This window comes from Pogona vitticeps, chromosome 6 (genome assembly GCF_051106095.1).
Source record: "Pogona vitticeps strain Pit_001003342236 chromosome 6, PviZW2.1, whole genome shotgun sequence".
Lineage (NCBI taxonomy): Eukaryota > Metazoa > Chordata > Lepidosauria > Squamata > Agamidae > Pogona > Pogona vitticeps.
The window spans coordinates 120951477-120975107 of NC_135788.1; the positions used below are offsets into that span (position 1 = coordinate 120951477).

The following is a 23631-nucleotide window of genomic DNA, read 5'->3' on the forward strand; positions in this document are numbered from 1 at the left end:
GGCTAAGAAAGTGATGGGATTTTTAAAAAGGGTCTGTTGAATACAAACCCCAGGAGGGGGGCTTTTGAAGTGGTGGTGTTGGCGGGCTCTGGGAGGAACATTGTCCTGTTCCAGCCCCACAGAACTGAACCTGGCAAAGCCCCAGTGGTGTGTATGTACATGTCGGAGGGAATTTCTGCCCCATAGGCAGTGTGGTTCAGTGGTCTCCATACCGACCTGTCATGCTTTACCCTGAAGCTTCCAGGCTCAGCCATCTTCGAGGTGTGGTTGCAAAGCCTCCAATGAGAACATGGGGGGGGTGGATGGGGGGCCGGAGAATGGGTGAAGCCTTTAGCCTCTGCCTTCCTGGGAGGACATCTAAGAAGAGGCTCAGAAGGACCAGCTGCTTGTTGTTTTTCCCACCTGGGGTCAGGTTTTTCTGTCTGCGGGGTATCAGCCTTGTAATGGTTAAGAGGGATTGCTTTGGGATTTGGTTAGCCATATCATTCTCTCTCTCTCTCTCTCTCTCTCTCTCTCTCTGTTTTTTTCCCTAGGCTAATTCCCCACCGGTAATCGTCAACACAGATACCTTAGAAGCACCAGCTTATGTGAGTTCCTTTCTCTCTGCATATCCTCTTTTGCTTCCCTTCCCGGCACACGGTCCTCATTTCAATTTCCCCCCTAAATCACGTCTGGAGTTGCTCCGTCTTTACGAAGACCCTAGTACCGACGGTTTCCCCTCTCCCCTTCTCTCTCTCTCTCTCGGCAGGTAAATGGAACGGAAGGTGAAATGGAATACGAGGAGATAACACTAGAACGGGTAGGTCCCGGATCCGGGGATCCAGGGAGCAGGAGGTGGGAGGGAGGGATGGGGGTCCCCCGATGCCAAAAACAAGGTTTGCATTGAGGTTTCTGCCGCGATTCAACTTCTCTTGTTTCGGTGGGGCGGGATGGGGCTCTTTTTCTCTTCCAGGGTAACTCTGGTTTGGGGTTCAGTATCGCCGGCGGCACTGACAACCCCCACGTCGGGGACGATCCCAGCATCTTCATTACCAAAATCATTCCCGGGGGAGCTGCTGCTCAGGACGGAAGGCTTAGGTAACAGGCTTTTTTTTAAAATATTTTTTTTAAATGTAAGGCAGCTTCCCGACAAGCTGGCGCCCTCGGGATGTTTCGGACTACATTTCCCATCACTCCCCACAGCCACACGTGGGTGATGGGATCTGTAGTCCAAGGCCGTGGCGAGAGAGCAATAATCGGGACGGGGTGATAGATGCGGCCTATGGCGATCATCCCCTTTGCCAGAAGGACAGGTCCGGTCCTCGGTGTGTACCTTTTTTAGTTTTGTATCTGCTTTGTACGTGGAAGGATTTAGAATCTGTTCCTCTTAGTACCTCGGTCTAAACGGAACAGGCAGGATCTTATGGGAAATGCCTTTCTCTGCTTGAGAGCCTCACAATCTACTATGGAGAACCAGATCTCTGACAGTGTAATTATCATTTTACCTATGAAGGACAGCAATAATAATAGACAATGTGTGTCTTTCCTTACATAACTGCAAAACAAGGTGGCCCTACGCAGCAAAAACTGGAAAATTGAGAATTAGTGATCCTAGGGTAGATGCAGTCTGGATAATTTTGTTTCCAAAATATAATTGATTGATTTTAACGTTTCTATAGCCTGCAATACCATCTTCAGTTGCCAGGTGGCAGCTGATGCTAACCTTCCCTAGGGATCCAACTGCTGTCCGGCTTGTGGGCTGCGAGTTTGGAAATCCAAGCTGTCATCTCCAATAAGCCAGGAAACATATTTGATGCCCCCTGAGGCAATGCTTGTCTTTCATCCTGGCCTGCCTTATAGGGTAGCTGGGAAGAGGAGGACAGCCATGTGTATCCCCTTGATCTCCCACGAGGAAAGGCAATACAGAAATGTTGGTTGGTTGGTTGGTTGGTTGGTTGGTTGGTTGGTTGGTTGGTTGGTTGGTTGGTTGGTTGGTTGGTTGGTTGGTTGGTTGGTTGGTTGGTTGGTTGGTTGGTTGGTTGGTTGGTTGGTTGATTGATTGATTGGGCAGCTTCTTGGTATTTTGCTAGGGAGCAAGAGTTTAACTAATAAGGCCAGGGAATTAATTTTCTAGGGTATCAGGGACCCTTAGTCCCCACAAGCAGAGGACTACGGTGAGCTAGCAGAGGTGGGCTCCTTTTTCTGTAGTTCCCCTTGCCTGCCTGCCTTCCATGCCCCAAACCCCCGGTTTTAGCCCACCTGAGGCTAAGAAGGTCTTCTCTGATCTACCTTCCGCGGCAGGGTGAACGACAGCATCCTCTTCGTGAACGACGTGGACGTGAGGGAGGTGACGCACAGCACGGCCGTGGAGGCGTTGAAGGAGGCCGGCTCCATCGTGCGTCTCTACGTCATGCGCAGGAAACCTCTGGCCGAGAAGATGATGGAGATCAAGCTCATCAAGGGCCCCAAAGGTGGGAGCGTGTGCGCGCGCGCTTGAGTGATTTCCGAGAAACTGCACTGGAAGCTCTCAGCCTCAACACCTCCACCATCCTGGGTCCTCCAGGTGTGCTGGACTACAACACCCATCACCCCCCCAGCCAGTAACAGTGGTGATATGCTTAGCACATCTGGATGGCCCCGAATTAAGGAGGTTTTACCTCTTTTTGGTGAAAGAACTAAACTACTTTCAGGGATCCTCCTGAGGTCTAGCCATCTCCCGTCTGGCTCCATCCTGCCTCTTATAAGAGGTGCTGTCAGATCTTCTGCTAGGAAAACCTACACAGTGAGCCTCCATGTAGAGGAATTGTGTACCCCTGAATCCCACGTGCCAGGAATAGATGGAGAAAGATGCTTTTTACAGGACTAACCTGATCGAGCACAGAGCCATTTTTAAATCTTTATGCTCTTAAAGAGAATTCTTCTCTAGGAAAACCCCACTATTAACCAGCAGAGCTTGGAAACCTTCCTCTCTTTTTTTAGTACCCTACCCAGAATCCCCTCAGCATGACTACCAGCCAGTGCTGGCTGGTGGATTCTGGCAGTTGTAGTCCAAAATATTATCCCTTGCCTGTGCCTGTTATCATGCAGAAAACCCACCTCACTTGACTGGCCCCCTCCTTCTGGCAAGCCCTCCCTCCCTCCTTCATGGGGAGGGAATAGCGTCCCTTTGTAAACCCCTCCCACTGGAGAATAAGCCCCGCCCTCTTCCCAAGGCTCCGCCCTTCCGCTTTCCACCTTCAAGATTCTCTCGTGATTTCCGTCTTTCCATCTTCCTCCTCCAGGTCTGGGCTTCAGCATTGCGGGCGGCGTCGGCAACCAGCACATCCCCGGGGACAACAGTATCTACGTCACCAAAATCATCGAGGGGGGTGCGGCCCACAAGGATGGGCGGCTGCAGATTGGAGACAAGATCCTGGCGGTAAGGATGGGCGGAGCCGATCCGAGGCTTTGGACGATGGACTGTCGGGCCAGGCTGTGTGTGTGTGTGACCAGAAAGGGAGCAGAGGTCGAAATGGGTCCATCAGGTCATGGACAGAGGCCGGTGCGGAACACCTATTAAGGACGAGCGTGTCTCTCTGGCAAAAAACTAATGTTCTGTAAGATGGGAAGACACCCCAAATGGCAGTGCAATGAAACATACAGTGGTGCCTCACTAGACGATGATAATCCGTTCCACTGAAATTGCTGTTTAGCGAAATCATCGTCTAGCGAAAAGCATTTCCCCACTGGAATGCATTGAAACCTGTTTAATGCGTTCCAATGGGGAAGAATCATCGTTGTCTAGCGAAGACCGGCCATAGGAAAGCCACTTTGCGAACCGCCGATCAGCTGTTTAAATTGCTGTCTTGTGAAGCTTAGGTCCCGAAAACACCTGTTTTGCGAGCGCAGAGGGAGCTGTCAAAATCGTCATCTAGCAAAAATCGGTTTGCGAAGCAGGGACCAAACATTGTCCAGCGAAATTCCCCCATAGGAATCACTGTTTTGCGGATCGCTATAGCGATCGCAAAAAGTCAATGTCTAGCGAGAAAACTGTCATGCGGGGTAACTGTCTAGCAAGGCACCACTGTATAGGAAAATGTAATATTGAAACAGTAAAATAAATTAAAAAGGAAAACTGTAAAAAAAAGGGGGGGAATCACAGTAGGCTTTTGTAAATTTTTTATTGTATTTGTTTTTTATTTACGATGTTTATCCCCTGCCCTGTATTGTGAGATTTCATTTAGGCATATAAAAATATGTACTTAGGTCAGGACCCGGCAAGTTATTTAAGCCAAACAGCCTCATTCTAGCACGGCGCCAAAGTAAAATCTGCCAATCTTTGGTTCGTGACATGAACTCCGAAGTCTGGGTAACTGGGATCCTGGCAAATGCGAATTTCGGTTGGAACGATGCACAGAGAGTTCACAGCAGCTCTGAAAGCTAACAACTAGGTTGGATCTTCATTTTGACTTTGAGTCCGAGTTATTCTCGGCAATCCCATGTGTCAGGTTCGTTCTGCGCCGTAAACATTTAGCTGTCCCAGTTTTTTGGGTCTCAGTGAAATTCTTCATCCTGCTGGGATTATATTTATGGTGGATCTCGCTCGTTCAATGATAGCACGTGATCCCCAAAAGCAGCCCTCCCCCAGGCCTTAACGCCCTCCAGCTTTTTTAATTGGCTTGGAAAGTTCCCTTGTGTTTTCTAGAGAGAACATGGGAAGCAATGTTGGCCAAAGTCATCCTCCAAAAATTGCAATATTTTTTTTCGACACCAGATGGTAGTAGAGAGGTGTTTTTTGTTTGCTTTAATTTTTTTTAAAGAAAAATATTTTGGGGTTGAGTGGGGTTAGGGATGGATGTAGGTCTCCAAGATTCAGGTTTGGCCTGTTCGGATCACAGACCCCTTGAAGTTTCCCCTCCTTCTGCCCCACAGCATTTAATGGAGCCAGTCTACCAAACCCCACTGGTAGCATCCGAGGGGTGATTTCCTTTCTACCGAAAGAAGCTGGCTCTCTCCAGTTGTGTTGAATTACAACTCCTCTCACCCCGCAGCCAACAGCTATACGGGCTGGGGATGCTGGGAGGTGTAATCCAGGACAGCCAAACAGCTTCTCTGGCTTGAGATCGACTGATTTATATCTTAGAAAAATCTGCTGGTTGTTTTTTTTTGTTGAACCAAGACTGTATCCGTCCCTGATAAAATACATTAATGGAACTCGGATCAATGCAAGGGGATGATGTCTTGCTGAGTGGTTCCGGCACTGCCACTCCCATAACCCCTCCCTGTCGGCCAGGCTACCCGGGGCTGATTGCCGTTGTAGCAGAAGAACATCTGGATGGTCAGAGATAGCTTACCTACAAAGGACCAATTCCCCCAGAATGTCCTATCTTTAACAGCCCGGCTCAGCCCTTGTAAATTCAAGCCTGGGGCTTCTTTCAGGGAGTCAACCTATCTCGTATCTCCCTCTTTTCCTGCTGCCTTCTGCTTTCCCCAGCATCGATGTTTTTTGCAGAGAATCCTGGCTGAGGGTGTAGGAGAGACACCGCTTCGATATTTTTTTGCCTGTGTTTATTCACACGCTCGAGCCGTCGGCTGGGAAGATTTGACTCCCAGATCTTCTTCCCTTCCTATAGGGAGCGGTTGGTGACGCAGGGTGGTTTGGAGGGTGGGGGGTTCCAATCCGTGGCTCATCTGCGGGGTTGTTTGCTGCCAACTCTCTGGATGAAGCAGCCCTGTGATAATAGAACGCTATTAGAACGATGGAGCTGGAAGGGACCCTGTGGGATCATCCAGTCCAGCCCCTCTGGCTCCAATACCAGATGCCTAAACTGCAGAGCTGACCAGAAATGTACGAAAGTCGTCTCTCGTTTCTTCCTCTAGGTGAACAACGTGAGTTTAGAAGACGTCATGCACGAAGACGCCGTGGCGGCCTTGAAGAACACGTACGACGTGGTCTACCTGAAGGTGGCCAAGCCCACCAATGTCTACCTGAACGATTCATACGCCCCGCCCGACATCACTTCCTGTGAGTGAGGGGTTCCTGACTCATCCTTCTGCCCCAGGGCATGCGTGGATCCATGCTCATCAGCTTGAGAGTGGTAGAAATCCTGAAAAGGAGGATTAAAAACACACACACACACAAACTGGAGCCACACATGAATTTTGGGGTGGGAGAGGAGAGTCTAGAATTTATTTCATTGATTTTAAATATATATATATATATATTGCCCTCTCTTTTTCTCCTTAAAAAGGATCCAGGGCAGCTTACGTCATGAAAAGGCAGTATTAAAGCTGAAATCATGAATTATGCCAATATTTTAAAAGAATGAGTAAGATTATATTTAAATGGTTAGGTTAAAAGTGTTACTAAATGAGCTGGAAGCAGCAAAAGGCAAACCACCTCGTTTTAAAACCTCTTCTGGACGATTATTCACTAAGAGAACGGTCTTTTATCTGGTTGCGGAAGGACAGCAAAGATGGGACCAGGCTGGCCTCCAGTGGGAGGGAGTTCCAGAGTCTAAAGCAGCAGCCACGGAAAAGGCCCTCTCCCGGGTCCCACCAGATGCACCTGCGAAGGTGGTGGGACTGAAAGAAGGTCTTCCCTTGAGGATCTTAAAACCCAGTTAGAACCAGATTATTCCAGCATGAATGCAGTGTTGAAACACATTTCTGAATTTTATAGTCCTGTGTTCACTGTTACAGCTACTGTCAGTCTGGGGTTACTTTTAGAGGGTGATTAAAAGGGCCCTGTTAAGAGTAGTTAGTCTTTAAGGGTCCACGTGTTTTTGCCTTTGTTTTCTTTTATCTCTTTCGATTTTGCCCGATGGACGAGGACACAGTTTCCCTTTTTTAAAAAAAGAAACGACAAACCTCTTCCACAACGACTAAGAAATCGTCGGTGAGAGCCTTCCTCCGTTTTGCCTCTTGCCATTGTAGATCGTCGTTTCGAACTCGGTGCAAAATGTCCGTTCAGCCCGGGCTCCCGGGCACGTTCCCTCCTGTCTGTTTCATCCGTTCCTTTTCATCTCTTTCTTTGGCAGCTTACTCCCAACACCTGGACAACGAAATTGGTCACCAGAGCTACCTGGGCAGCGAGTACCCCCAAGCCATGACCCCCACCTCCCCACGGAGGTACTCTCCCATCCCGAAGGAGCTGATGGGGGAGGAGGACATACCCAGGTAAGCTCCGCCCCTCCGGCCCAGCTTGCTCCTCCCCTCTGGGCGCCGCAGCATCTCCTCCCGGCTGCCCTCTCTGTTCCTGTTCAATTGGCCCCATCAAATGCTCTCTCCATCTTCTGGCCTGTATTGCTCTTGCTGTTTCTCTCCCTCAGCGGATGAAGGGTATGTGAGTCTTCTTCTCTCTCTTCCCTTTACTCCTGTCTAAATTCCGTTATCACTCCCACCCCCAGGCCCTGATTTTATATTTTAAATAACAAGGTGCAAAGCATGGCTGAAGTTTGGGGGGTTTTTTTTGACATGGTGGAAGATGCATTTAAGGCACATTCAAAAGATACGTTTCTCCTAAAAGATGCATTATCTGCAACTCAGTGAGTCCGGAAGAGGGTGGGGGCTTCGGTTCCTCCAACTCTGCCTCTCAGAAGAACCAGCCTGTGTGGTCCCACAGTCAAGCTGTACGATCCCACAGTCTCCCCAGAAAAGGGAAGGGCAAATGGCTTCTGAGTATTTTCTACCTGAAAAACGCAAGAAAGGGTTGCCGTAGGTCAAAACTGGCTCGGCAGCGTGCAGTTGTATCCTCGTGGGCTCAGGTAGCTGGCTCAAGTTTGACTCAGCCGTCCGTCCTTCTGAGGTCGTTAAACCGAGCACCCAGCTCACGGGGGAGCAATGTTTTGTTTGCATGACGATGTTGCGAACCACTCGAGAGAGAGTGCTCGGAGCGCTATATCATTGAAAACAGCAATTGCTATTATTATTGTCCTTTGTTCTAACGAATTCTAGTCCGGCTCCTCCTCAGTTTCTCTTCCTGTCTGTCTCCTCTTCTCTCTGTGTCCAGGGAACCACGCCGGATCGTCATTCACCGCGGCTCCACAGGGCTGGGCTTCAACATCGTGGGGGGCGAAGATGGGGAAGGGATCTTCATTTCCTTCATCCTGGCCGGGGGACCGGCTGACCTCAGTGGAGAACTCCGGAAGGGAGACCAGATCCTCTCGGTAGGTGCCTTTCTGTCATCCCTGCTTCGGCCAATCGCTGGTGGAAAAAAACAGCCAGCCTGCGCTTTGCCGGGCTGTGTGAATACAGTAGGACTCTCAGATCTGTGCAATCAGTATCTGTGGATTCACTTATCCGTGGTCTGAAATTATTAAAAGAAAAAACTTCAGGAAAAATTATTTTCACATGTATTACTGGAACTGGCCACTGGGAGGAGCACTAGAGACTGCGATATGTACTGTATTCTTCTTTGGTGCCTTCTAGTGGCGAGTTCTGGTAATGCATGTGAACATTATTTCCCCCCCCCCCCCCTTTTACCATGCTGTTTATAGCATTTGCTACCCACGGTTTTCAGTATCCATGGGGGGGGGGAGAGCCTTGGAGCCAGTCCCATACAGATATGGGAGTCCTACTCTAACGTTACCATGCTCGCCTCCCTTTCCAGGTCAATGGTGTGGATCTTAGGAACGCGACACACGAGCAAGCGGCCATTGCGCTGAAGAACGCCGGGCAGACGGTCACCATCATTGCACAGTATAAGCCGGAGGGTGCGTACCCGTGGGCGCAGAGGCGCGAGGGAGGGGCTGGCTGAGGGATTTTGCCTTCCCTGAAAGAAAGGAAGAAAGAAATTTAGCCAGATGAAGAGGGATTGGGATTGCTTACGGGAAATCCCACACTTGATTGGTATTCCCAGGCTTGGAAGGGAACGGTCCACGGTGGCCTTGGTGTTGCAATAATCAGACTGGGACTGACTGGGGAATCCCTGGGGGGACTTTGAAGAAATTTGTCCCTCCTAAAGAGGAGAAGAGGAGGAGGAGGCGAGCCAAGTGCAGGAGAGATGGAAGAGAAGTATCAGTAACAGAGAAGAAAAAAGAAAAGAAAAAGAAAATACAACACCCGTTCCATAGCAGTTCATGCCTAGGGCGTCAGGAAGCCCTTAGTTTACAGACGGGCGGAGTCTTGATTTATTTATTGGTTCCGTTTCTCTTCCCTCTTCCCTGTCACCCACTCGAGGGAAAGAATGAGATCTTTTTTTCCAAACTATCTGCTCTCAGACGGGCGATGCTTTGAGGTCGGTCAGGCTGGAGAGAACCCGAGTTAGTTTCACAGCCAAGGTGGGGGATTTGAACTCGGGTCTCTAGAGTCCTCGGCGGGTGTGCCAACTAACCACCGTGTAGCCCTGGCTCCCGGTCTCAGTTCTGTGGGGGAACTAGAGGGCGTTTCGGATGGGCGGGGGGGGTGAGGGGGAGCCAGAAACCAGCCTGAACTGGTGAGGCTGTGGGGCGGAAAAGAGCAGAGAGCTGGGCTCCTCCACATGTGGGGAGACGGGCGGGTTTCCCGAGGGGAAGCCGAAAACGCTCCTTGAGGAAGAGCCGACAAGGGAGTTCTTTGGTGGGGAAGGATAAGGGGGAGAAGGGGATGATTCTCCCTGAGAGGGACGAGGGAAAGAGGGGTGGGTGTCTGGGGGTTCCTGCCAGGGAGGAAAATGTGGGTTCTTGATCCATCGTTCCCAACCTGGGGCCCTGGGAGGCTCTTGGGTTGCAACTCCCAGAATCCCCAGCCAGCACAGCCTCTGGGCGTTGCAGTCCAAGAACACCTTGGGGGGGGGTTCCCCCCATAGTTGGGAACCCCTGCCCTAGAGGAATGGGGCTGACTGGTTGGAGGGGGGAGCGAGTGAGATTCTCCGGGGCTTGTATAATTGAGGGATGAGAGGGAAATGATGGGCATTGAGAGGGAAATTATGTTTGGGGGGGCTCCATGAACGGGGGGTGTGATTCAGGGAGTGAAACAGAGTGGCCATGATCCGCCTCTCCTCCTCTTCCTCTTCCCCTCACCGTGCAGAGTACAGCCGCTTCGAGGCCAAGATCCACGACCTCCGGGAACAGCTGATGAACAGCAGTTTGGGCTCAGGGACGGCTTCACTGCGGAGTAATCCCAAGAGAGGATTCTACATCCGGTGAGATCACCGCTGCCTTCTCCCCAAAGAGGTTGCCCACCTGCCTTTGTCCACTAGGATGGGTTGGGCAGGGGGCAGGCCATGTGCCGGGGGGCAGCCACCCAATGCCCCTCTGGACACCTTATTTCCATTGTTGTTCATCTCTGACTTCTGGCAGCCCTACGAAGGAGTGCTCTATAAAATGTTCCTTGCTTTCCCCTGCCCCGAGGGTCTCATCTTCCAGCACTATCTCTTGTTTCAGTGGTAGTCTGGAAACAAGCAAAACAAAGCAACGTGGGCTGCTTATCTACTGCCCCGTAGCACTTGAAGCTCTCTCCGGGCGATTTGCAGTTTAATTACGCAGGCCACACGTAGCTCCCCCAGCAAACTGGGTCCTCAGCTTACCAATCTTGGAAGGATGGAGGATGGAGTCAACCGTGGGCCGGCTGCTCGACCCCATTGGGATCAAACTCGGGTTGTGAGCAGAGTCTTTGACTGCAGCACAAACTTGCAGACCTCCAAGGATAATAAACCTCCTTCCGTAGACATCGCTGAGTGTTTTAATGTACACCAACCTTTTTTTAAAAAAAAATCTTGTTTCTTAACCTGAAACGTACAGGCCAGGCCTTCGTGTGTCAGGTGTGCCTCTTTAAATGTTGCTGGGATTACAGTTCCCATCAGACCTAGTGACTGGTGAAGAACGCTGGGTTTTGCAGTCCGGCAACATATAGAGGATTGAACCTTGCCTGAATTTAGCCCATCGGCTAGACTTGTAATCTTTCTAAATGACCAATTGCTTCCTGATCGTTACTCTGGTCCATGTCTTGTCTTTTTAAAAAAAATGCAGCGAAAATTAAGGGGATGATTGAATTTGTAGTCCATCCCCAGGCGTCCCAGTGAGTTCATCCTCCCTGTGCACCACTTATTCCTCTGTGTTTACAAGGGATTTCCCCGTTCCAGAAGCATCCGGTGGGCTCCTCCTCCAGCCTGCCCCACACCGGTGCTTTCCAGAGGCGGTGGGACTACAACTCCCATCAGTGCACAGCCAACACCTCTGGAGAGCCCCCGCTCTCCGTGAACCAACCGCTTTGCTCAAGGGTGTATCTGAACCTTTAGGGCTAAGAAAGGAAGCCCGTTGTCCTTGTCAGCGGTGCCGGGGTGAGGTGGGGATGGCTCGGCCCACGTCAACCAGGGAAGGGGGCCCTGCTGTGACCCCCCCCTCTTCCTCCCCACGCAGGGCGCTCTTTGATTACGACAAGACCAAGGACTGCGGCTTCCTTAGCCAAGCACTGAGCTTCCATTTCGGCGACGTCCTGCACGTCATCGATGCGTCCGACGAGGAGTGGTGGCAAGCGCGGCGCGTCCACCCGGACGGCGACAGCGACGAGATCGGCTTTATCCCCAGCAAGAGACGGTAAAGGGGCTGCAGGGTGGGTGGGGGGAAGTATGCGATTCATTCGAAAGAAGGATAAACCCCACCCCCACCACTTTTGGCAAGGGTGGGAACCGCACCACCCGCACACGGGCCCGAGAAGTGTCATTTTCGCCGAGTCCCCCAAAGCCTTTCTCGGAATGTAGCGCTTGTTTAATTTTTTTTTTAATTGCGCACTCCACTGCTTTCAGCTTTTAAATAATGTCCATTAAGGGTCGAGGCCTTTTAAGGAGAAAGGCGGGGTGATCCTATATGAAACAAATAAATTAAATTAAATTAATTCATTAAAAAAATTGCTAAGTCATTTTGAAAAGCACACACAAAAAACCAGGAGAATTACACCTCGACGACCCTCCACGGGCCAGGGGGTCTTCTCTAAAACAAGCTGCAGGGGAAGGTTCCATTCTAAAGCAGCCGAAGAGAAGGTTTTCAGGAAATCGGCAGCCACTTCCAGCTTTGCCAGGAGGGACTGCCAGGGTTTGCAGGTGAAACAGAGCGTGTGAGGAAATGGTCCCTGGACCTTCCAAAGGGGCCCAGCATCCTCAGTCTGCTTCTGAGCTCTTATCTCCGGGTGTGATCAGATTTGCACGTTTGCCCCATACGTTGCTTCAGTTTGGGGAATGGGCTGGTTTGCTCCTTCTCCTGCTGACCACACAACGTGCGCACTGTTGCAAATCAGTCTATCGCTTACTGATGCCGACCTGAACCTTTTTTTTGGGCTCCTGTCCGGGACTCCTGTGTGTGTTGGGTTTTTTTGTGTGTGTTTTGTTTTTTGGTGCAGTTTGGCTTGCTCTGTTTGGTTTGATTCCAGCAGGTGGTGATTGCTGGGATCGAACCAAAGTGCCTGCGTGGCTGTCTCTTTGCTGAAATGGCTTCCATGATCTTTTTGAAATGGAAGGTTTCCATTCTGTTCACCTTTTTCCATTTCTTTTTAATTGTGGCTAAGGGATCAACAATTCTGTGAAAAGGTGGGGTGTGTTGTGGTTTTGGTTTTTTTTTTAAGCATTGCTGATGCACTGTGTCCGCACCAGTGAAAAAGAAAGGGGAAGCTTTTTCTTTCTCTTGCTTCCGCTCCAAAGTAACAGAACTTCTCGTTTCCCTTCATTTAAAGGCAAAGAGAAACAAGGCTTTCCATTTCCTTATTTTATTTACTTAAAATATTTTTACCCTGCCTTTGTCCTTAAAAAAGAACCCAAAGGGGCTTACATAATTGAAAGACAACATTTAAAGCTAAAAACAATGAGTATACACCCTTTATTTTTCATTCTTGCTAACTGACACGGTGCATCAGAGATGCTTTGAAAAAGCTGTAAAAAGAGAACCCTTTCAAAACATCCCCAGAAGGTCAAGTAACAACTGAAAGAAATGCAAAGGTTCCTTTCCTTTCTCCTGCAAAGACAAGCGCAAAGGGAGATTTCCATTTCTCGAGACTATTTTGCGGCTTCACCTGAGGGACAGCCAGCAAGCCGCTTATCGATTTTCAGAAAGGAGAGGCTTCCTTCTCCCAAAGATCCGTCTAGATCATGCTGAACAGGGTCACGAGAGCTGCCGTGTGGTCATTCCTTGCCTGTACGGGTTCTGCAGGGGTCACCTCACGTGACAGGCAGCACCTCAAAGCGACCCTTGTTTAGCATGATTTAGGGCAGTGGTTCCCACCCTTGGGTCCCCAGATATTCTTGGAGTAAAACTCTCAGAAGCCTTCTCCACTGTGCCTGGCCAGGATTTCTGATAGGATGGATGGATGGATGGATGGATGGATGGATGGATGGATGGATGGATGGATGGATGGATGGATGGATGGATGGATGGATGGATGGATGGATGGATGGATGGATGGATGGATGGATGGAAAAGGAAGGATGGATGGATGGAAGGAAGGATGGATGGAAGGATGGATGGATGGATGGATGGAAGGAAGGAAGGAAGGAAGGAAGGAAGGATGGATGGATGGATGGATGGATGGATGGATGGATGGATGGATGGATGGATGGATGGATGGATGGATGGATGGATGGATGGATGGATACCATCCCATTACTGCAATGCACTCTTCTGGGTGATTTGCAGTATGATTAAATAAAGAGAACGATGAGATTTTAAATAAATGATTAAAAAAGCAACAAGAATTAACAAGAGGCATATTATTCTGATAGATGTTGGGAGGGAAGGACCTGGGGTATCCCCACCGGGAGCTGGCTCCAGGGAGCTGGTGGCCATCATGAAGAAGGCCCAACCTTGTAGATGAAGCCCGGGCCAACATCAGAGTGCCCCCCCCGGGAGGAGCATGGCCTGGGAGGGATCTGGTGGCACGGGCAGGTGACCTTGGCAGGGATAAGCACCATGGCTCTACTCCAGGAACATCTGGGAACACAAAGTGGAGGACCCCTGTTCTAGAAGGATCTAGGATGGGATCTTTTGGCCACCCGGTGACACCTCTAGCCTCATGATCTCTCTCTTTCTCTCTCTTGTTGTTTGGGCATCTCTCTCTCTCTCTCTCCTGCAGGGTGGAGCGAAGGGAATGGACAAGACTAAAAGCAAAAGTAAGCGAAAGATTCCGAAAGCTCCCTTTCCCCCCCCTCCTGGTGCGTGCTTAAAAGGGAGGAATACAAGGGGGCCCCCGTGCAGACGCAGGATTCGCCCTCTCGCCCACACCCTCTGCTGGGCTGTCCCGGCCACAGCAGAAGTGGGAGCTCCCTCTGTGCAGAGGATTGGGACCGCAGAAAAGATCAGGAGAGCGCAGGGTTGGGGGGGCAGAATAAAGGCCCAGGTTTTCCTCGAAGGGCTCGAACCCCAGGCGAGCTTTCTTGTCCTGGACGTCCCATGGCAACGTCCACATGCAAGACACGGATGGCGTTAACTTTGAGATTGTTTTGTGCCTGTGTGCAAGTAACACGGGTGTAGGTCTGCAGGCAAGATGTTCCGAAAGGCCAAAATTTCCGAATTTGGCTGGATTCTCCATCCTGTGTGCATGAAAGACATTTTGCGTGGGTTATTTGGCGTAAGGTGCTTTGATGCTTCTCGATCACGAGGAGGGGGCTGGGGACCTACGTAGGATGCTGTGCCTCTACCTTCACCAGCCCGAGGCCGTCCAGATGGGTTAGATTCCAATGCCCATCCTCCCCAGCCACCTCTGCCCTTCGCCAGTAAGAAGCTGCTACGTCTAACACAGAGGAAACCCTCTCCTCTGGACGTCCAGCCTCCCGTAAAGTAGTGTGAGCCACTGGACCCGATGTAGCCAGGTGTGAGTGTTTGTGTGTGGACGGGGGTGGGTGGGTGCCTTGATGGCATTTCTGTAGGTTTTCTGTTTCCCTTGGTCTGCTGCCTCTTTTTCTCTCTCTTTCTTTTCCTGGCTTCTCCTCATTCTTGCTTCTTTCCCTCTCCAGGATCGGGTGCCAGGATCAGGCTCTCAAGGTGGGTCTCTCTCTCTCTCTCTCTCTCTCTCTCTCTCTCTCTCTCTCTCTGTCTGTCTGTCTGTCTGTCTTTTCTGGGCCTTTGGCTTTCCTTTTTTCTCTCTCTCTCAACCTACTGGTGAATATATTTCCACGCCTGGGATTCCCTTTGCCCGCTGGCCGGGGTCCTGTCGGACTGCCCTTCGGAGCCACTTAGCTGAACCGTTGCTTTCCACGGCTGGCCAGAAGAGGCCGTGGGTCGGGGGCTTGGGTGGTACACACCAGTGGGGGTCACGGCTCCTTTCTTTTCCTCTCAAGGTCGGGAAGATGCCGTCTTGAGCTACGAAACCGTCGTACAGATGGAAGGTAAGACTCCCAAAAAAAACTCCCTTGCCCTCAATGGATTTCTTTGATTTTAAATGGGCATAGACTCTCTGTTCCTTAAAATGCTTTTGATGGAAATACAATAGGACTCCCATGTCCACAATTTCCATTATTCGTGGTCTGAAAATATTTAAAATATTAAAAGAAGAAAAAAAACCTAGAAATATGCCATATTTTTCCATGTATAAGACTATACTTTTGTCTTAAAAAATGTAGACTAAAAATTGAGGGTCATCTTATACATGGAAGTATACTGAGGAGAGAAAAAAACAAGTGGATCCTGCAGAGTTTTGATCCCTGTTTTCCCCTCCACTTGCTAAGCCTTAGCAAAAGGAAAGCAGGGATCAAAGAGCTGCAGGATAGCTTTGATCCTTGCTTTGATCCCTTTGGGCTAATTCCACAGGAGAAAGCAGGGATCAAAGCAATCCTGCAGTGCTTTGATCCATTTTTCCCTAGACTTGCTAAACCCCACTTAGATTTCTTAATTTTGTATTAGAAAAGTGGGGGGTGTCTTATACATGGGGGCGTCTTATACACGGAAAAATACGGTAATTTTTTTAAATGATGTATTCATTAGAACTGGCCACTAGAGGGAGAGAAAGACCAAGCTATGTATTCTTGTTGTTGAAGAATCTATATCATGGTCTCTGGCTTCCTTTAGTGGCCAGTTCTGTTCTAGTAATACATGGTGAAAATATGTGTTTCTGGATTTTTTTTCTTTTGCCATGCTGTGCAGAGCGTCTGCTATTATCTGCTGTTTTCAGCATCTGCAGAGGGCTTAGAACGAATCCCCTGTGGATACGGGGGTCCAACTGTATGTCAACAAGGAAGGGAATTGATCAGTTAACGTTCAGAATATTGGCAGGCTAAATCCAGAAAGCCATTTGTAGGGCTAGAGGGGAGAAAGGCTGGGTTCCCATGAAAGGCAGGTGCCGACCTCCTCAACCTGCTGCCCTCCAGATTTTATTGACTACATTTCCCATTATCCTCTGCAATCTTTCAAGATAGGAATCTGTCATCTTGAAGTCTGCGAAGCACCAGGAATGTTGGTAGCAATACATTCCTTCCTGTCCTCATCACCTCATTAGTGTGATGAGGACACTAATCTTCCTGAGTGACCCTGTCTAGCCCCATGGCCGTGCTGGGGATTCTGGCACTCGTAGTCCAAAATACGTATTGTATCCAGATTCTTGGGTGGCTATATCTGGGAAACCCGGCTGTCACCTTCCCGAAGAGCCACGAAGCTCCCGCCTCTGTTCTGTCCCGTGCCGCAGAACTTCCTCATCTTTCAGCCCTCAAGAAGGGCTTCCCGAAAGCTTGCTTACGGCTTTCATAGTTCAGGGCTTGTTTTAAAAATCAAGCAACGGTTTTGGTCTCTCCAGTAGGAGTAAGGTGTGCCACAAATCTTGCCGGAATTGTCTTTTTCACGACTCCAGAATCCCTCTCTTCTGGACTGTCATACCTACTGGGATTGAGCAAGTCTGGGCAATTCCCCGGCTGGTGAAAGCATTCTGGGCATTGTAGTCCTTCCGTACCCCAGCCCTGTTCCTTTTCCTGACTTCTTTCCTTTTCTTCCTGCCTAGTTCACTACGCCCGGCCCATCATTATTTTGGGACCCACCAAGGACCGCGTCAACGACGACCTCCTCTCCGAATTCCCGGACAAATTCGGCTCCTGCGTCCCCCGTGAGTCCTGAGGGGGGTGGCCCCATCCCAACATTTATCCCCTTCTGGGGAAGGGGTAAATGTTCCCTCTCTCCCCCCCCACTGCCCCAAATGGGGTTGAAGGGAGAGGGGGCAGCCCGCTTTGAGTCGAGACCCCCCTCTGCCCCAACATCTAACGGCATGTGGCCCCACGCTTCCCTTCCGCCCCCATCTGCAGACACCACACGGCCGAAGCGGGAGTACGAGGTCGACGGGCGGGACTACCATTTTGTGGCCTCACGGGAGAAGATGGAGAAGGACATCCAGAGCCACAAATTCATCGAGGCCGGCCAATATAACAGCCACCTGTACGGGACGAGCGTCCAGTCGGTCCGCGAGGTGGCCGAGCAGGTGAGGAAGGCAAGGTGGACCGATACGAGAGGAGCCGAGGCGGGGGCCCCCTGAGCGAGGATCTGTTCCTTTTGTCAACGACCTATTCCCAGAATCCCCTTTCATGGACTGAGGAGGAGGAGGTGCATTTTCCAAGTTCTGGTCTCTCCTGCAAACCCCCCGTGCAAAATCCAGGGTGAGGAAAAAGTCTTAGCAAAGCCCACAAGGACATGATTTGGGCCAAATTTGAACGGTCTCATTCATTGTGCCTGGTCTCCAGCGCCACCTGGCAGGCAGGCAGGATGTTGCCCACCACTCACAGGCCGACCCCTGTGGGACGGGATCTCTCTGCTCCTCCCTTCAAACAGAGTCCCTGAGAGGTTATCTACACTGCATAATTGTTTCAGAATGTGAGACCATTTTGTAGATTCTCACAGCTCTGCACTGCGGAGTCCGGGAATGCGCACGTGGGAGAGGTTCTTCTGGGCGGGCGCCGGACCTGCACCCTTCGGGGGTGGATGAGGGGGTGGGCACGGGGGGGGTCACTGTCCCTAACCTCTTTCTCCCCTTCCAGGGCAAACACTGCATTCTGGACGTGTCGGCCAACGCCGTGCGGAGGCTGCAGGCGGCTCAGCTGCACCCAATCGCCATTTTCATCCGGCCACGCTCCCTCGAGAATGTCCTGTGAGTGGTTGGCGGGAGGCCCCGAAGGGCGGGTGGGATGGCGGGCTGGGCCAGGTGGGAAGGGCAACAAGACCTGGCCTTTTAGCCAGTGGTGAAAGGGGGGGGCGGGCTCGGCTGCTCCTTTTGGCTTGGGTGCAGAAGAGAGAGGTTTGGAAACATACACAAAAGACACCGAAACCGGGAAGGCTAAATCAGCAAAGGAAGCCGGAAGCTTTTCCTTTGCCCAAAGTCTTATATCCCCATTTTTCCATGTTTAGTCTTAGAACCTCTAAGCAATTTCTGGGGCTGCTAGACTATAATGCCGATCACCCCCCAGCAAGGCAGGCTGGAAATGCTGGGAGTTGTAATCCCCCCCCCCCAAAAAATTAATTCCTTCTTTTGAATGCTTGTTTATTTGGGTAAAGGTTGGGGGGAAAGGGGGAGCCCACCAGGCCAAAGTGAACAATGGGACTGAGGTTTTGAAAGTATACATGGTGCGGTTAGAGGGACTACCTCAGCTTTCCCTTACCTGGAACTCTTCAGAGGTTATTGGGCTATAGTGTCCATAACAATCCTGGCTGGGGATGATGGAGATTGTAGCAGAACCCTTAACAGAAAGTCCTGGCTCTCGTCTCCTATTCCCCATTAAGCCAAGGACCCAGAGAGCCACGGCTGCCAGTCAGAGCCCGCAGTATGGGGTATTTGACTCGGAATAGAGTGGTTTCCTGTGTCCGTCCCCTGTCCCCCCCCCCCCCCCCGCGCGCTTCTTATGGCAACAGATTCAAGGGCAGCTCAAGAAAGACCTCGGCCTGTTTAGCCTTGAGAAAAGGAGACAGAGGGGAGACAGGAGAGCCGTTTTCAAAGACTTGAAAGGGAATTCTCCAGAGGAGAGGCAGGATCTGTTTTCGGTGATCTAGATTTAGGCTGAATGTCAGGGGGAAACTTCTTAACCGTTAGAGCAGAACAACGATGGAACCTGTGACCTTAGGGAGAGGTGATGAGCGCCCCAACGCTGGAGGCCTTCGAGAGCCCTTGGGGCAACTGTCTGTCTGCTCTGCTTTGATTCGGATTCCTGCCTTGAGCAAGGGGGTTGGACTGGATGGCCTCAAGAGGCCCCCTTCCCACTCCATCATTCTACGATAAGCAAAGCCCTTTCTTTTCCCCTTCTCCGATGCCTAATTAAGCTACGGAACACCTTGCCACAAGATGTGGCGAGGGTGACAGGTTTCCCCGTTGTGTTCAAGATGGATCTGGCCAGTCTGTGGTCAGGAGGGTGGAATGGAGCACAAAGACCAGCTGCTTGGGGGGGGGGTGTTCTCCGACAGACTCAGGGTTTGCCAACTCTTGAGACCCCGCCCTCTCAGAATACCCACCCTTTGGTCATGCCAACCAGAGCGTCTGGAGCTGAAGTCCCACAGCACCCAGGGGGGCCCCATTACAGAGCACGAGAGAGCTTCTGACCGCTCGGTTTGATACTCTTGGATTCTTCTTCTGTTCTGGGTTTGTCCCTGGGAAGAACGGGAAGTCCAGTTCCGTCCATTCGTGAGTGAAATAAATCTGTGTGGAAAACCGCAGCGTCCCCCTGAATTCCACCCCTGGAACGAGGAGGCGGTTTGCACCGAAAAAGAAAGGAAAACCGCCTTTGCTGCGGCAGTAAAGAGATGGCAGGAAAACAGACTTTCCCCTTGGCCCGTTTCAGAGTGGATGAAGACTCTGGTTTGTAGGTTTCGCATTTCTGGCCAACAATAATTTCTACCCAGAGCAGCTCCCGGGTAAAAATGCCAGCAGCTCCTCAAACCAGCCCCTGTCCAGCCATCTGGGAGTTGTAGTCCAGGAGGGTCACTTTTCTAAGAGCTGCTCCAAAGCAGACGAAAGGGTGAGGGAGACCCATTCTCAGCAACCGAGTAGACTAAGATGGTGAATCCTCTCCTCCCCCCCCCCTTCTTGCACAGAGAAATTAACAAGCGGATAACGGAGGAGCAGGCACGGAAAGCCTTCGACAGAGCTACTAAACTTGAGCAGGAGTTTACAGAATGCTTCTCAGGTAAGCGGGGCACGTCTTGTTACTTACAGTTGGACAGATCAAACAGCAAACGGACAGACGTGACTGCTTTTTAGAGACAGACTTCAACGGACTCGAGAGAGGGGGAGTGAAAGACAGAGCAGAGAGGTGGGGCTGTCTTTGAATTCAGAAGCAGGAATGATTGGTTAATACTGGATAGATTGACAGTCACCCCAGCCCAGAAAGGTCCCTCCCTGCCAAACCTAAAGGCAGCCTGCGAGATTGCCAAAACTTCAACCATGCTCTGAATCTTGGCAGTTACCCTAAACAAAGGTTGCTGTAGAATCCAGCTTTCACCGCTCCAAACTGATGGTCACGTTTCTAGTCCATATGTCTGCAGAAATGAACTTGAAAGCCCATGAGCTTTATTTGGGAAAATTTCAAAGGCTAGGTTAGGGCTAGTCCAGGCCTTTTCTTGCCCCAATAGAAGCAACGGTGTTAGTACATATGGATTTTTCCAGATCTTGAACATACAGTGGTGCCTCGCCAGACAAATTTAGTTCATTCCGCATTTAATGTCGTCTTGTGAAAAATTTGTCTTGTGAAATGCGTTTTCCCACAGGAATGCATTGAAATCGAATTAATGCGTTCCGATGGGCAAAAAAAAAAGTCAGAACAAAGACAAATTTGGTTTACAAAGGGTTTATTAAGTGCTCTTTAAAGCCATACATATTGTGCAGATGATTTCAAAAATTTCAATCAAAAAACTTTTTTAAAATCATAGAAAAACATTTAAAAATCAGCAAACACGAGGCAGGAACAAAAAATTGAAGACATTTGTTTTGTGGAAGGAAGACCACTGGAACATTTGTCTTGCAAGTCATCAGCCCCCATCGCCAAAACCATTCGTCTTGTGGGTTTTTCGTGTCCGGCGAGGCATTCGTCTTGCGAGGCACTACTGTACAGATTTTCTTTCCTTTAAAAAATATCAAAGGAACTGTAAAACCTTCATGGGTGGAATTTCTAAATATCTTGATTACAAAAGCCCCCCCCTTAGCCAAGGGATTAGTATCAGTATTCACTTGTCCATGATATGAAAATATTAACAGTATTTATTTCTAAAGTGACGAAGAGTCGGACACAATTTAACGACTAAACAACAGCAACATATATTTCTAATGGTGAAGTTACCAGAACTGGGCACTAGAGGGAGCCAGAGACCATGTGATGGATAACGTTCACTATTATAAGTAGTGTTTGTTATTATCCACGCTTTTCAGCACCTGCGGAGGGGGCTTGGAACCAAACCCCACCCCCGTGGATACAGGGGTTTTCCTGTATACTGAGCTAGGGAGACCACTCCTCTTAACTTTTGCTGCAGAGAAGAACATGGCCCACCTGTCTGGTGGCGAGGGCTTGCTAGCACGCCCAGGGACCCTTGCTTGTATGATGATGAGGGGCAGTGTTGCAGGTGCTAGGGATGGAACGGAGCAGCGGGTGAACCTCTCTGTGTTGGCGGGGAGGCTCTTCGGGGTGGGGGGAGGCATTGTGTAGGAGAACTATGGGTCCCATAATTTCCACCTCCTGAGGGCTAGAGCATGCAACCGCCGCAGCCCCCTCTGAAGTCCGAAGAAGGAACTCTGTGCATGCCTAGGGGGCCCTCCTGGAGAGGAAGAGATGTGAACAGGGGGAAGGGAGTGGAGGAAGTATCTAACGGATCGTGCTTGATGAAGCTGTTTACCTGGGGTGACTTTTTTTTGAGGGGGGGCAGTCATCTCTTCCCCTCCCACCAGGTGAGAGATTTAATACAGGGCTCAGAGTCCACCCCCTCTCCACCTTCTGAGCCCCCCCCCCCCCCCCGGTCTCTGTTCCCTGCACGGATAGTCTCACAATGGCATCCTCCCTGTCTGTGGAGCTTGGCCGAAGCTGTGCCCGGCATCGTGGGTGGTGGCGGTGGAGATTCTCGTGCCCATCATCCCCGTGCCCATCATCATCATCATCCTCGCTCACGCCCGCTGTCTTCCCCCCCGCAGCCATCGTAGAAGGCGAGAGCTTCGAGGAGATCTACCACAAGATCAAGAGAATCATCGAGGAGCTCTCCGGCCCTTACATCTGGATCCCGGCTCGGGAGAGACTTTAGGAGCTTTAACGAACTGCATTTTCCCGGGGAAGGGATCGTTGGGGGGAAAAAAAAAAAACACAACGACGGCGGGGAAACTCTGCAAGCGAGCCGTCTCCAGAGGAGGGGGAACCACCTCTATTTTGCCACTGAACTTAGCTGTTTGGTTAATATTTGGGCGAAGGGGCGGGGAGGGTTTAGGGTCGAGCTACTTTCGTTTCTTCCTTTAATTCTTTAATATTCTCATATGATTATTATGATTATTATTATTTTTTGTTCTCTCTTCTTGCGTGATCCGGCCACCCCATATGTTGACCCGAGTTGAAAACGCTCCCGTTTTTCTTTTTCCCGGCCATGGGGGTGCCTTCCATTTCCCCCCCCCCATTCTTCACCCCGACACCACCACCCCAACACAGCCCTAGCGCATGCATGCTGTCCTTTGGGGAGGGGGCTGATGGGGAGGAAAGAAAAAGACCGGGGGGGGGCTGTTCCTCAGAGCCCGATGATGCTCATTCTCCAAGAGGACGGGCGGCCCGTGCACAGGGAACAACCCTTAGGAAAGGTAGGCAGAAAAAGAAAAAACAAATTTAGGGAGATCTGGCGCTGTCTCTCTTTTCTTTTCTTTTCCTTTCCCCCCCCCCCCCCCGAAACAACTTTCTACAATGAGAAGCCACTTTTGATACATTTTGCCTTTTAGCGGAGGGGGTTCTTCCCTGTCTCGCAGGTGGAGCCTCGTTAAAGCAGAAAAGTCGTATCGGAAGCGCAGGGAGAAAGAAAAAGCCATCCCTGCATATTTAAAGGTGTCAAAATGAGAAGCAAATTCACAATGCGCAGTCTGCTTTTTTCCCCCTAAAAAAAAAAAAAAAACAAAAAGAAGGGGAAAAGACCTCTATTTTTCCCCTAGGAAGGAAAAAATTAAGTTTCCATTCCTTTCCTCTGTATTTTACAGCGATTGGGACAGTTGAAATAAGCACAGATCCAGAAAGACTAATGAGGAGCAAACATAAATCTTGCTTATAACAGTGTGGCCTGACAACTTTGGAATAGATATTACCGTCCTTATTTCCAATTGAATTTTTCTCTCTTTTCAATTTCTCTTTCATTTTTTTATTTATTTTTTTCCTCTTCTTCTGTGCATGAAAGGTTCCTTGTGGCTTCAAGAGAAAAACTTTAAAAAAGCAAATCCTGAACCGTTTTGCTGAAACAGTGATCTATATTTTTCTTTCCAGGGGAGGGGAGGGAGGATGTGTGTGTGAGTGCGTGAGAGAGAGAGAGAGAGAGGGAGAGAAGATAAAAAGGGGGGAAAAAAGAAATAGAGTTTTTTGCTGTCCTGTGACTATTTTTGGGGGGTCATATCAAGTATTTTGGTGTGGCTGTACGTGTGATGTATGAAAAAAAAAATTACGATGAAAAAGAGAACCGTTTTTTTGGGGGGTGGGCGTTCTGTTTCAGAAGACTGCTTTGGTTTCACATAGGATGATTTTCATTTCCAAATCTAATGGATTATTATTTTTTTGTATATAAAGAAAAATAAAAAAGAGAGAATGGA

At 50.0% G+C, this 23631-nt stretch overlaps 1 protein-coding gene across 10 annotated transcripts in view; it reads left to right on the plus strand.

The window, feature by feature from the left end:
- Positions 1 to 23631, plus strand: part of DLG4 (discs large MAGUK scaffold protein 4) — a 133063-nt gene extending 109432 nt beyond the window's left edge. For all 10 annotated transcript variants that reach the window (XM_072977205.2, XM_072977207.2, XM_072977208.2 and 7 more), the window contains 19 exons: positions 534 to 587; positions 749 to 799; positions 953 to 1077; positions 2281 to 2450; positions 3261 to 3397; positions 5839 to 5983; positions 6999 to 7137; positions 7970 to 8126; positions 8570 to 8672; positions 9967 to 10081; positions 11298 to 11474; positions 13996 to 14032; positions 14876 to 14903; positions 15200 to 15247; positions 16849 to 16950; positions 17147 to 17319; positions 17873 to 17982; positions 19914 to 20005; positions 21997 to 23631. In XM_072977205.2, the coding sequence (XP_072833306.1) occupies positions 534 to 587; positions 749 to 799; positions 953 to 1077; positions 2281 to 2450; positions 3261 to 3397; positions 5839 to 5983; positions 6999 to 7137; positions 7970 to 8126; positions 8570 to 8672; positions 9967 to 10081; positions 11298 to 11474; positions 13996 to 14032; positions 14876 to 14903; positions 15200 to 15247; positions 16849 to 16950; positions 17147 to 17319; positions 17873 to 17982; positions 19914 to 20005; positions 21997 to 22103 (2070 nt within the window). In that variant the 3' untranslated portion in view covers positions 22104 to 23631. The remainder of the gene's footprint in view (positions 1 to 533; positions 588 to 748; positions 800 to 952; positions 1078 to 2280; positions 2451 to 3260; positions 3398 to 5838; positions 5984 to 6998; positions 7138 to 7969; positions 8127 to 8569; positions 8673 to 9966; positions 10082 to 11297; positions 11475 to 13995; positions 14033 to 14875; positions 14904 to 15199; positions 15248 to 16848; positions 16951 to 17146; positions 17320 to 17872; positions 17983 to 19913; positions 20006 to 21996) is intronic.